The 13,371-nt window shown below is 36.7% G+C and overlaps 1 protein-coding gene across 1 annotated transcript in view; it reads right to left on the bottom strand.

The window, feature by feature from the left end:
* Positions 1-1,078: 1,078 nt before the first annotated feature.
* The window catches only part of LOC146080326 (desmocollin-2-like), a 39,506-nt gene continuing 27,213 nt past the window's right edge, over positions 1,079-13,371 (bottom strand). Inside the window, exons 10-16 of the mRNA XM_083187474.1 lie at positions 12,525-12,784; positions 12,266-12,402; positions 10,446-10,673; positions 9,364-9,597; positions 7,046-7,167; positions 4,220-4,465; positions 1,079-1,838 (exon numbers count right to left, since the gene is read on the bottom strand). Of these exons, the coding sequence (XP_083043600.1) occupies positions 1,638-1,838; positions 4,220-4,465; positions 7,046-7,167; positions 9,364-9,597; positions 10,446-10,673; positions 12,266-12,402; positions 12,525-12,784 (1,428 nt within the window). The 3' untranslated portion in view covers positions 1,079-1,637. The remainder of the gene's footprint in view (positions 1,839-4,219; positions 4,466-7,045; positions 7,168-9,363; positions 9,598-10,445; positions 10,674-12,265; positions 12,403-12,524; positions 12,785-13,371) is intronic.

The raw sequence follows: 13,371 nt of genomic DNA, 5'->3' as shown, positions 1-13,371 counted from the left end.
ATAATCATGAATTTGTTCTTCCAATTCAAAACAGGGCTTATTAAAAAATGGTATTTGTATCAAAATACGAACCTTTGAAAATACATGAGATGTGATATTCATGATATGAAAAAGTATCAAAAGTATCTGGAATCAATTCATACATTTTTTTACTTAATAGACATGTAAAACAGCTGTTATGCAATAGCATATTCTTACAAAAATATTTTTATTAACACTTTATTTTGTTATTATGTGGCACAATATTAAACTTAGCAAGCAAAGAAATTGTACACTTTTTCCGTATCAGTTAAAACATTGCAAAAAGTGCATCTCATTCAAATTAGACATCACTTCTATAATTAGCTTTAGTTTCTAAATAGGATGCATATTTAAAAATGTACAATACAAAAAATGTACTTAAATAGCAGTGCAATTTACAAAAAAAAAAAAGCTACAATATACTGTATGTTTTTCCCCCAATCTGAGATAACAAATTATTTTGTAACTTTCAGTGCCAGACAGTATGCCAAATTGTACAAAAAAATTGGACTACTTTCTTTTGATACTGACTCACTCAAATAAATATTAAAAATTGAGTTTTACTATTCCCCCCCCCCCCCCCCCCCCCCCCCAAAAAAAAAAATAAAGTCTAAAAACTACCGGTACATAGATTTGAAGAGAGAATAACATAGCATTAAGCATTATTTCAGGTTTTCTTTCCAAAAAAATTTCATATAGTTACAGGCAATTAATGTCAAAGAAACAAATTAAGCAATTAAGGTGCAGATTCTCACAATGAAAACTTACTAAACTTTAACTGTATATACAGTATACCTTATTTGTACAGGGTGCTAAAGAGAAAAATACCTTTAAAACTGTGCTAAATTCATAAAGAACAACTTTTTCAAACAACTGGATTCTGAGTTTAATGAATTTAATATTTTACAAAAAATGTAATGAAAACAAAATACATAACACACAATTCTTGGTTTCAAATGCATTAAAAGTCATACTTAACCTTTTGAGCGCCAACGTTGTGAGAGCCTCAAAATATCCGCTAAAAATGTATTTTTTTTTTTTTTTGGGGGGGGGGGGGTCCACTATTTAACTAAACTTCAATTTATTGACTTAGCTGTATTTGTATTTATTTTTACTAAAAGTACAGTCGCTGTGAGCGACGGTGGCATTTTTTAGTGGATATTTTGAGGATCTCACAGCAATGTTGACACTCAAAGGGTTAAAACCCTGAACAGAATTCATTTATATGGCTTTAACGATTAACCCTTTCAGTGCCTGGGGAATTTGTCAAAATAGGTGTGAAAATTGCCAAGCAAACCAAACCAATTTGCCTTCCTTAGAAAAAAAAAATTACAGTGAATATACATTCTTCTAAAAATTCTATTTAAAAAAAAAAATGGGACTAGAATTTCTGTCCGTAGAATAGAAAATGTAGTAGAGCTACAATAATTCAAGTAAATAAAAACAAAAAATGTAGTGACATCACATTTTTGCTTTTTTATTTAACAGGAGAAACAACGGTTTTTATATGGTCTTCAATCTATTTTATGAGAGCGAGTCAAGATGATGTCATGAGAAAATAAACACATGGTCAAAATATGGTTTCAAATTCTTTTGCTTTAAGAAGCTAGGTCAATTCATTTCTTTGAACAAACATCTGCTAATGTCCGGAATTTTGGCTCCAGTGTATTTAAAAAGTCAAGCCTATCTTCTTCTCTTTGTAGATCACTGCAACAGCCTACAGACCCAGCAACTGACCCTTTTCCTTCATAATTGTATGGTACAACATAATCCTCACCATGCTGGTGTTCTTCATCCTGTCCACAGATGTACAGTTTCTGTTAAAAGGAGAAACAGGGTTTAAATTCACTCAGTCAAACAAAGCAATGAAAGTGTCAAATATAAAAATTCATTCTAGTCACTTTGGTATAGTGTGTATGGGCTTTACTCATAATGCAGTCATGCCCAAACTATGGCCCTCCAGCTGTTATGAAAATACACATCCCAGCATGCCTTGCCATAGTTTTAGCATTCCCTAATAGCAAAACTGTGGAAAGGCATGATGGGACTTGTAGTTTCACAACAGCTGGAGGGCCATAGCTTGGACATTCCTGCACTACACTATACAATCCATGAGAAATGTTAACTATTTCCCTTGAACTCCGGGGCAACTATATTGCGCATACACATTGATCTTTCTGTAATGTCATCCGGTTAACAATATTGAGCGTACACAATAAGCAATATCGCTCAAAAGGACCAAAAGAGCAATAATATTTGTAATATCCCTTGGTGTGTATGGGGCTTACGATGCATATTCACCAAAAAAACAACTACATCTGTCACATGCCATTTCCAATTATAAATGGTCTGCTAAACTTCAACACCCAGCCCCAAAAAGTACATAAGAATCTGTATGTAGACAATTTGGTTTCTTTGCAAAGAAATTTACCAAAGGTCAGTTCCGAATACAAAAACAATAGAAACAAAAGTAGCGCTGACAATAACAATTGGGTAATTGGAATATACTGTAGATGCAATTTTATTTATGGACACAAAGAAGGAGAAATTCCCGCACCAGTACCTTTTATTATTTCGATTCTCTTCCCCCAGTTATTTTCAAAAATTAGGGAGATCAAATCTTCCCCAAAATCAGTCTGGGGGGTGCTACCCACAACTTAAAGTTAGACCTAAACACCCACGAAGAAAAAGTAGTATCTTACAGGGTGCACTGAGAATCAATTTTTATCATAAAATTTAACTTTTATTCATATTACGTATAAAAGAGTCTCTTATCAAGAGGAGACTATGTAACGTAACATAGTCTCCTCTTGATAAGAGACTCTTTTATACTTAATATGAATAAAAGTTAAATTTTATGATAAAAATTGATTCACAGTGCACCCTGTAAGATACTTCTTTTTCTTTGTGGGTGTTTACTGCAATTTTATTTATGCATGATGAAATAGGTTAAAACACAATACAAAAATGTAATAATTGGTTATAAAACCGTAATATTAAAATGGGACATACAGAGGTTATCAAATGCTCAATTGGAGCTTGAACTCCATGCCTCCAGCGGCATTCATCTTCTTTTTCAGACGAAAGAGGCAGTGGTGACGTATACAAACACAAGTGGCATTATAACAGCAGTTGTGGGGGCCCCTTACAATATAAGCAATTGCGTGAGGAACTGAGCATTATAGAAACAAGCAGCTTGCACTTTTATACCCTCTGTAGGTCCCATTTAATATTACGGTTTTATGAACAATTATTACATTTTAATATTGTGTTTTAACCTATTATTATATATTATATCATGCATAAATTAAATTTTGTTTCTTTATAGGCTAATGTCAGGCTCTGAGTAATAATGCGCCAATGTAATGCTAAAATTGAATTTTCCCCCAAAAATTACTAGGCGTCACTCTGGGTCTTGGTGAAAAACTGCAAACTTTTAGTGCTTGACCTAAAAGTTTGCTGGTTTTCGCCAAGACCCGGAGTGACGCCTGTTTATTTCATACTACATCTAGTGGAGTTCCCACCTGGGAGGGCACCTATATTTTCTGTGTTTATGCATGTGTGAGAAAGATGTAGTTTCACTCTCTGCCAGCAGATGGCAGTGTTTCGGAGACTCCTGGACACATCTGGTGTCCAGGAGTCTCTGAAACACTGCCATCTGCTGGCAGAGAGTGAAACTACATCTCTTTCTAACACATGCACAAACACAGAAGGTAGCAGACTAGCTTTAAAAACTGTTGCTTCGAGCGGGCTTACTAGTGTTTTATATAATTGGATTGTAAAATAAAAAATGCGTGGGTTGGGGTGTGCCCTCTAAATGTAAAAATGTCCACATTCGTCATTATCCTAACTCATGATTGCTACCGTCCTACTGCACTTTCCCTGTACAGTAGGCATCTTTGATTAATATAACATAATATAGGCAGCGAATGGAAATGAGGACCAAAGTAGCATAGTGTAAGTATACAGGACATTCTGTTTTTGTACTAGAGGGAGCAATGAAATGCTTGTACTGCTCTACTGTAATACAGAAAAAAATGAGCATTTAATCGGACATTTACAAACATTTCTAATTTCACATGACACCTGAAAAATGCCTAAATAATTCACGAAGTGCAAATGAAATAGTGAAACCCCTATTCAATCCTATAAAATAATGCAACAAGATTCCACAAATACAAACAGAAACCAAACTTACATCTACAAGGTGGCTGTTCATATAACTTTGCCATTCTGCATAAGTGTGTCTGTTCGAATCAAATATATGCTGTTCTCTTTGGTACTGTCCAGTCGAGTTTGAACCTAATGGTCTTTTTACAGCAGTCGTTACTTGTTGCGTTGATACTTGAGTTATATTTTGTCCACCTTCGTTGTATGAACCAGATGGACCACTTCCAGAAACATTGGGATTTGCTATGTGCACAGGGATTTTGAAATTTTGGTCCTAAAAAGTAGATATAAATATTTTTTTTTATCAAAAAGTCAACGTAATAAACATAAATGTAATGTTTATGCCTACATTACCAGTATTACGAATTCTAAAATAAAGAGGATAAAGATGTAGCAAATATCAATCAACACTATTTCCCTATAGAAAGACAGAGATATTACATAATTACATATCTAGATAGATTATACACACACACACACACACACACACACACACACATTCTGTTACTTATTCATTAGATTATTTTGGCAAAATAGCAGCCTGCATTTGATATAGCACATGTAGCATAATATTTATTCGCGGACAGGCCAGTTTACAATCCCCCACTTCAACCTCCTTCAAATTTGTCAGCCACCTTTGGCACAGGAATGATTTATGCATGAAACCGAAGTAGATTTAATAGTTCTTGCAACAGTCAAAGCAATGCGAGAGCCTGGGACATTACTCAAAGAAGATAGAAAGGCCAGACACCTTGGGATATATTCAATGCTCTGACGGTGAGCAGTGCCGATAGTTCGCCATCAGTATTCAACTGCCCCCCTTTCACTCGCTGTTTCCACCTCAATGGTTCTTTCCAGCAAGGTAGAAATAGCGAGTGCAGCCATCAAAACAGTGGGGCTCACCACAAAATGCAGCGTCTCGCATACACATATACATACATACATATATATATACACAAGAAGGGTGGGGGATCCAGCTCTCCCTCTCCCTGTTAGTTTTTAGCTGCGCTGGGTGCCCGCTCCATATATAGAAGATACAAACGGTAGTGGGTGGGAGTAGCACTCCATACATCTTGAAAAATACACTCTTACTAGACTGCTTGCAGACAACGTTTCATCGATCTTTAATGATCAATTTCCTCAGACCTGAGGAAATTGATCATTAAAGATCGATGAAACGTTGTCTGCAAGCAGTCTAGTAAGAGTGTATTTTTCAAGACCTATGGAGTGCTACTCCCACCCACTACCATATATATATATATATATATATATATATATATATATATATATATATATATATTTTTTTTTTTTTTTTTTTTTTTTTTTTTTTTTTCAAAAGGTGTGACCCAAAGTGCGCCTTAAAATAGTAAGCAGCTACTCTATCAGAATCCCAGTTAGTGGGAGACAGAAAGGTAGAGAGCGCTAGATGATACCACCACCTTGTAGAGAAATTATAATATGCAAGACAACGTCAAATAAGATCTTTTTGCATTTTATTTAAAAATATTATACAATCTTGACATCCATATCTGTTTGTTCAGCTCAAAGTGGTGGTAGAGATCACAACAACGCATCCAAACCCTACGCGTTTCGTCTAACCAGACTTCATCAGGGGTTATATGGTGTACAAACAAATACAAGAATAGAGAATGGGGATTTCAAAAGGTCCAATCAATGGATCTTAAAAACCATTTGACATCCACAAGATGCTATACCGAACTTTTTTTACAGATGATGTTCATTCAGCAACGAACCAAAAATTGATTTGATGCCTGGAGTGACGTCTATCACAACAGCTCCCCAAACAGCAAGATCTCATTTGACGTTGTCTAGCATAGCATATTATAATTTCTCTACAAGGTGGTGGTGTCATCTAGCGCTCTCCAATATATATATATACAAATTTGTAATCCTGAACCTATGGCTAGGTCACAAAAGAAAAGGTAAAAAATAAACTTGTATTGGTGCAAATTTCATGTTAGAACATCAACGTTTCAAGACAGGAGCTGTCTTTTCATCAGGATACCATAACAAAGTGTATAAGTGTTGTGAAAAAGAGAAGAAACACTTCACAACACTTATGCACTTTATTATGGCATCCTGATGAAAAGACAGCTTCTGTCTTGAAATATTGATGTACTAACATGTAATTTGCACCAATACAAGTTTATTTTTTACCTTCCAACCGAGTGCCGCCTGAGTCTTTTGTGACCTAGCCATAGGTCCAGGATTACGAATTTATTTGAATACAAGAGGAAGGCACCAGGACTATTATCCAGTGAAGAGAGTGCCGAACAACAACTCTGATATATATAGAGATAGATAGATAGAATCACACGGCCAGCTGATTGTTTTTTCCCAGGATTGATGACAAATAATGGTGTTTGGGGACAGTTTGCTTTCCAACAGCAATTTTGTTGGGATTTAAATACAACAATGAGATAGGATGGACAAATGAAGCCATTGGAAAAGTTTTGGCAGAGTCAATTACCAGTTTTGTGGTAACCATAATACAAGTTTCCAAGAGTATGCAAATAAGCAATGTTGCCGTACACTTATGGTGGACCATGGAATCTCTGAACCAAATGGCATTTAGTTGCCAGGTAAACCCCTTGATTTGAAATGCTAATGGGTAAAAGGCTATGGCTATTCTCTTTCCACTCTCTTTTTCATTGTTTTAGGACATGTGGTTAACCTATGGTTGATTTAAGAAAATTACTTACAGCATCTGCAGTCCTGCATCATTTACATATATTGGATAAATACATTTGGATGCATAACTGTTCACTTAATGACTTTTTATACAGATAAATGAATATATGCAGAGATTAAAATAAATACTTTATGTATTTACCATAACATCTGCTCCTGGTGCTTCAGTATTTGTTACAATTAAGTTTTGCTGTGCCGCATCATCAGGGAATCCAAGTTTGTTCTTGTTTGCCGCCGCACCACATAGACATGCCATTAGTAAAACTGTAAATGGAGAGGAGGAAGAATTAATCTCTGTGAGGGTATATTTACAGTTGAAATATATTGACTGGAACAACCAATAATGTAGCATAACTGTTTTTCATTGACCAGTCTCTAAAACCTTTTAAATAAGTAATTTTAGGTGATGTGTGTAACATCTCTGAATTACCTACTAACATGTTTTTCACATCTTATTGTACCACATGGTGTACTGAAGAAAAAATTAGTGCGTGTGTGTGTGTCTTTCTAGTCTAGAACCCCCCCTCCCTTTTAGCATGAGGGCAGAGGAAGATTTTCCACAAGGCAACTTAGGCACCTGCCTAGGACCCAGTAGATCCCAAGGGGCTCTAGATATCCTAGCCATCGAAAATGTTCTCTGCAACTACTGTGTGATTTCATGACATCCCATACACCCAAAGTCCCTGTTCTTTGATAGGATAAAAAACAATTAGAAACACAAAATGGTTTCCTTCACTGTAAGTGGGCAGTCAGATTACTTCCAAAAGACCTATACCTGGATTATGATTTGAACGCAATGCAGATGTTCAGGCAGCTGAGCATTTATTGGTATACTGTGCACGCGTCAAGGTACTTTATTGACCGCACGTCAGTCAGCAGCAAAAAGACAGTGCTATGGATTGTTTAGGAGGGAGGGAGGGAGGGGGGGGGGGGGTGGCATAACTTGTCTAGGGCCCCATGGAGGTCTAAATCCGCCTCAGTATGAGGGGCATTACTAATTTGATTGAGCAGCTTCCAGTTTGTTTATTTCAGAGAGGCATTGATGGTACTTGCACTTAAGGAATGTGCTGGTCCGTGAAGTGCCACAAGGAGGATATAGAGGGGACTACTGGTAAGCCATCTCTCAATTTAGATATAGGTGTATGTGCTATCATCATGTAGCCTTACAATTATATGGCTAAAGTGGGTACGGTTATCATGCAGTGTAAGAGATACTCCAGTATCAGAGATACTTACCATATATCTTTGCAAATATATGTAACCAAGATCACTCTGAATTACTTCCTACCATGTTTTTTTTTCCAAAACTTATTGCTAATGCCCCTTGGTGTGCTGGGGGAAACTCAGCACACCTAGGGACAGGTTGTGTGTGTCTTTCTGGTCTAGAACACACTACCTTTCAGCATCTGAGTGGCATTACCAATTTGATGGAGAACCTTATTCTGCATTCGTTAAGAGCAGTTATTTTTCAATATGAAATAAGAATACAATGAGAAAGGTGCAAAGTGTTAACATTCTGGTTTCATTTTGGTTTCTTTTATGTTCCTATTTTTGCCTAAAAAGAACTCTGGTGGGGAGATGAAATAGTTTCTACAGGCCGCCACACTGAATTGGAGAGAGTTCTGCGTGGGCACCTCATTTCTACTTGTATCCTTCAGGAGGTAACAAGCAAAAAAGTATAAAAAGTTGAGCTTTTGTATACTTGTTGCACTTTAGATATGTTCAGTTACAATTCATATTGGCACGACAAACGTTACAAATAATGGGATTCCAAATCAAATTAAATAGCTCAGCCATGCAACCATTCCTTACAGATTTACAACAACAAAAAAAACCTTTCAAGCTACTGTAAGGCAATTAACATAACAAAGCTTTGAATAAAAATTACTTTAGGACTTTAACTTATTAATGAAGTGGTTCCCAAACTTTTTAAAACACGGCACCATAAAGTACTGGATACATGCAACTCAGTGGTTCCCGAACCCAGTCCTTAACCGTTTGAGTGCCAACATCTGTGAGAGATGTGCAAAATATCCGCTAAAAATGCCAGCGTCACTGACATTTGTTCTATAAATTCAAATAAAAAAAAAATTGTTTAATAAAAGATTATATTTCCTATATTTAAAAAAAAGGCAACTATTACAGGTCATTATGATTAATAACACTTATTTTGACAGATTCACTTGGCACTTAAAGGGATAAGTACCCCCAACAATGCACATTTTCCATGTCTCCTTCCTCCTTAGCTCCACCTGTGGACCTTTTATAATGTGCCGGTGAGTCCGGAGAACACCTGTGTACATTCCGGGCGACCTAGAAAACGTGAACTGTTGGGGGTCCTTGTGTTTGGGAAACAGTGACATAACTCATGGATTCATAGATGTATCTGTCAATAACTAGGTCTGAATGCAAGGCAATGTATAAAGTATGACAAAGTATGACACAAACTCAGATACTTACAAAGAAGTGCAGCAAACAACACTGCTGACAGAACCATCACAAGAATAGCCAATCCTCCAAGTGCAGTATTACTAGTGGAAGAACGGCTACCACAATTGAGACTATCGGGGCAATCACATTTCATGACTTGCAGCATTTGTGTAGAACCATGACCTTGACTATCAGTCACTTTTAAGGGAATAAGCGAAGGTCCATTTGGATTATTACCAAGGTCTTCTATTTGTGCAGAATTTCCTGAAAGGCAAACACAATTACATGAACATACACACAATGTATATTTATCCCTGCTGAAAGAATAAAGGGATTCTAAAACGGACACCACTTTTAGCTATGGTGACTTTGCCTTTATTCCAGAGGGATGCCAATGTCTGTACTGATCAGCTTTATACATGCATGGCATGTCAGTCCTCTGTGCATATTATATATTATTGTGTAAACTATGCTATAGATTACACTTGCAACGATGTTTTGGTGACAGTTGGAAGTAGTGCAGGTCTGTTGTTCCGCTGGGAAGTGTGCAGCCATTGGGAAATAATACATGGTCATGTGATCTAGTGTGTTCAATCATTATAAAACACATTTTATAAAAATGTATAATTTTATACAATTGTATAACTCATAATTTAAAACCGGGTATCACTAATTTAAAAACCTAGGATGAATATTAAGATATTTAATTAGGGTTAAAAAGAGCCTCTGATCAATGCAAGGACTACCATTTATTATCGCTCAGAAATAAGAAAAATTATTTTGCTAAGTCAGAGAGGTCGGAAAGACCAAATCTTTATATCTTCCCGTGTGTATGCAGTATGTTGCTGACTGTGTGCACTCCTGTCTGAACAGCAACATCCTCCATTGTTTGTACATGCAAGACAACGGAGGGCAATCGTGTGTATGCTCACAACACATCACATAGGGTATACCCAGCATTATTCTACTCCTGTACTTTAATCGGAGTGCAAGTCTGCAATAGGATAGTTAATAAAACAAAACCCCTAGTATAAAAAAAATGCTAGTCAGATTACAAAACAAGTTAATGCCAGCCTTTTCATCAAAATGCAGTATACATATAAATGACATACCATCTTGCTGTATTATTCGCCAGTTCTGTTTAACATTCGGATCCTTGCCATCATCCAGACTAAATTGATATGGATTGCTATGGGAAGAGCTGTCTGCGTCTTGTGCTGTAACACTAAAAGTTGCCCTGCCTTTGCTACAAACGGAGAAATCGCTTCTTGGTACCACTGGAACATTGTCATTCACATCATCAACAACAATAGACAGACCACAGGTGCTGGATTTGCCGCCTAGTTTTTTAAAAAAAATAATAATTTAAGTTAGTCAATGGCACACTAAAACAACTTCCATGTATGCAAAACACTTAGGGGCAGCATAGCAACCAATCAGATTCTACTTACTTATTGAGCACCTCATACAATAGAATAGATTTAATCTGATTGGTTGTCCATAGCAACAGCCCATTTGAAATAGAATTCCTGTCTTAGTAAATTTACCCCTTAGCATCCCTGGTATAATAGATATGCATTTAGAAAAAAAAAATCCTCATGCAGTTCTACCTCCCCAATGAAAGTTCTCGTGCATAACTACCCAAAGGATATATGAACTGTAACATTTGTATGCAATCATTCTGTTGTGGCAATGTGAACTGCATATGAGGGGGGGGGGGGGGGGGGGGGAGACACAATGAAACAACGATATCCTTTTGTAGTATGGATTGTAATCTGCAGAATGCTGGTAGTACACCAATGTATTTTACAGTGTCAATAATAAAGTGTAAGGAATACATACTAATGGGCCAACTCGTGAATACCTACCCCGAAGAGGACCTGATCCAAAGATTTTGGGATTATTACATTGGAAAACAAGTGTGGGGTTAGCTGCCCTTCAGGATGAACTTAATTTTATTTTTAGCTCCCAATTGTTACAGGGATTCCAGCCTTGGGCTGACTAGTTTGGAATAGTTAACTTTAAGGTACAGCTAACCTATACGGTTTGTCTCCCTGCTATAGAATTACACCCCCTGGATAGCTCAACATGTGCTGGTTACTAGAAAATAGGGGAACTCCAATGTCATTTTTTTACCAAAATTTCCAAGGCTAGTCCAGGGTAATTGATCTGGTTATTGATTTGGGGAGCAAACACCCACCCCCCTTTCTTTTGTTTAAACCGTCAAATATTTCAGCCAGCCCTTTAACCAGAGCTACTTGAGGAAGGAATCAGCAGAATATATGAGGAAACATATATATATATATATATATATATATATATATATATATATATATATATATACACATATATATATTATAATATATAATATATAATATATAATAGTCCAGGGATCTCACTCACATCCAGTATTTCCAAAGAGGGAATGATGAAAGAATGAATTTTCCAAAACATAACGAAAAGTTCCGGTTTTCAACCAGAGAGGGCACTCACCACCAATAGCAGGTAAAATGCTTTTAATCACAAAAGGTCATCATACATGGTAGACGTTTTAACCTCGAGGGCCGGTTTCAAGACAAGCACAAAGTGTCATGTATGATGACCTTTTGGTGATTAAAAGCATTTTTACCTGTTATTGGTGGTGAGTGCCCTCTCTGGTTGAGACCCGGAACTTTTCACACACACATATATATTCAACCGGTGGGGTAGGGGTGACTTCGCGTGGATGCAAATTGTAGAAGTCTGTACCCAGCTTCACAGCTAGGAAATTTTCCAAGTTTTACCATAAACAGGTTTGAGCCTTAAAATAAAACTTGGTTAAGTCAATTTTATGACCCTCTTCAGTGACGAGCAGAAATAGGTGTTGCTTTCACAATTACCTCAATTGCTTTATCAAAAGAGAGATACCCATTTACAAACAAAAAACACTTACTTTGATCAGTTGCCAAAAAGGTTACATCGTACTTCTTTGGCATATCAGGGGACTCATAATCGAAAACCTTTGCAGTTGTTATTCGCCCAGTACTTTCAATATTGACCCAAGATTGAGGATCTGACAGCTTGGTGTATCTGTGTGAAAGTTTATTGATTATAATTATTCAACAGGACAGGACAAATCAAACATATAAATACATAAAAAAAAGAACGTAGAACAGACAATATATATGGGAGGGAGAGGGAATTTCACATACCGTATGCCAGAACTGCTTTTAGTTTCAGGATCAATGGCTTGGTATTCTGTAACCAACGTTCCAATTGTCTGATTTTCACGAACGTGCACTTCTTTAATTTGACTTTGGCATTCAGGCCCTTCATCCACATCTTTTACAATTACCGTGACTGGAACAGTGCTAACTCCACTGCTTTTTGTCCCAGATTGTGTTATAAGACTAACTTCATTAGTAACGGCCACCTGTAATAAAAACTGTTTGTCTTCTTCATAGTTTATTCCCTGGGAAAAAAAAAAAAGTGAAATACTTTAAATGAGAGCATACTAAAATTACTGTTCTATACATGAAACACAAGTTTGACAATGCCCTACACCAGGCATTCCCAACCTCGGTCCTCAAGGCACACTTATGGTGGATACACATATACTTTTTTGCTAGAAACAAAATCTGGTAATGGCAAAATGACACTTGACCATTTGCTCCAAATACTGAAAAACAGACAAAAACGGACATCCAGACAAATTGATTAAATAAAGTGGATTTAACTAAACAACCATTTCTGACTATTTTCACGGTTTTGGGAAAAAAATGGTTGATTTCCATTTGCTTCCATACATGACCAGATTTTAGCTAGTACCACAATGATTGGATATAATAGAACAGTCCGGGTTTTAGTCATAACCATGCATGATTGCTTAATTAGTATCGCAGTTATTTTGTTTCATCTATCTGTGCTGAAGTGTGGAGATTACAAAAAATGTCACCGTTACTGTGCCTTGAGTACAAAGGGTGGGAGTGCATGCCTATACAGTCATGTCCAGTAGCGGATCCTACCTATGTGGAGTAGGGGGGCTGCCACTGGCCATGC

This window comes from Crinia signifera, chromosome 5, assembly GCF_055691185.1.
Source record: "Crinia signifera chromosome 5, ASM5569118v1, whole genome shotgun sequence".
Classification (NCBI taxonomy): domain Eukaryota; kingdom Metazoa; phylum Chordata; class Amphibia; order Anura; family Myobatrachidae; genus Crinia; species Crinia signifera.
Note: the sequence above shows the minus strand (reverse complement) of the source record. Positions and strands in the feature narration are given on the sequence as shown.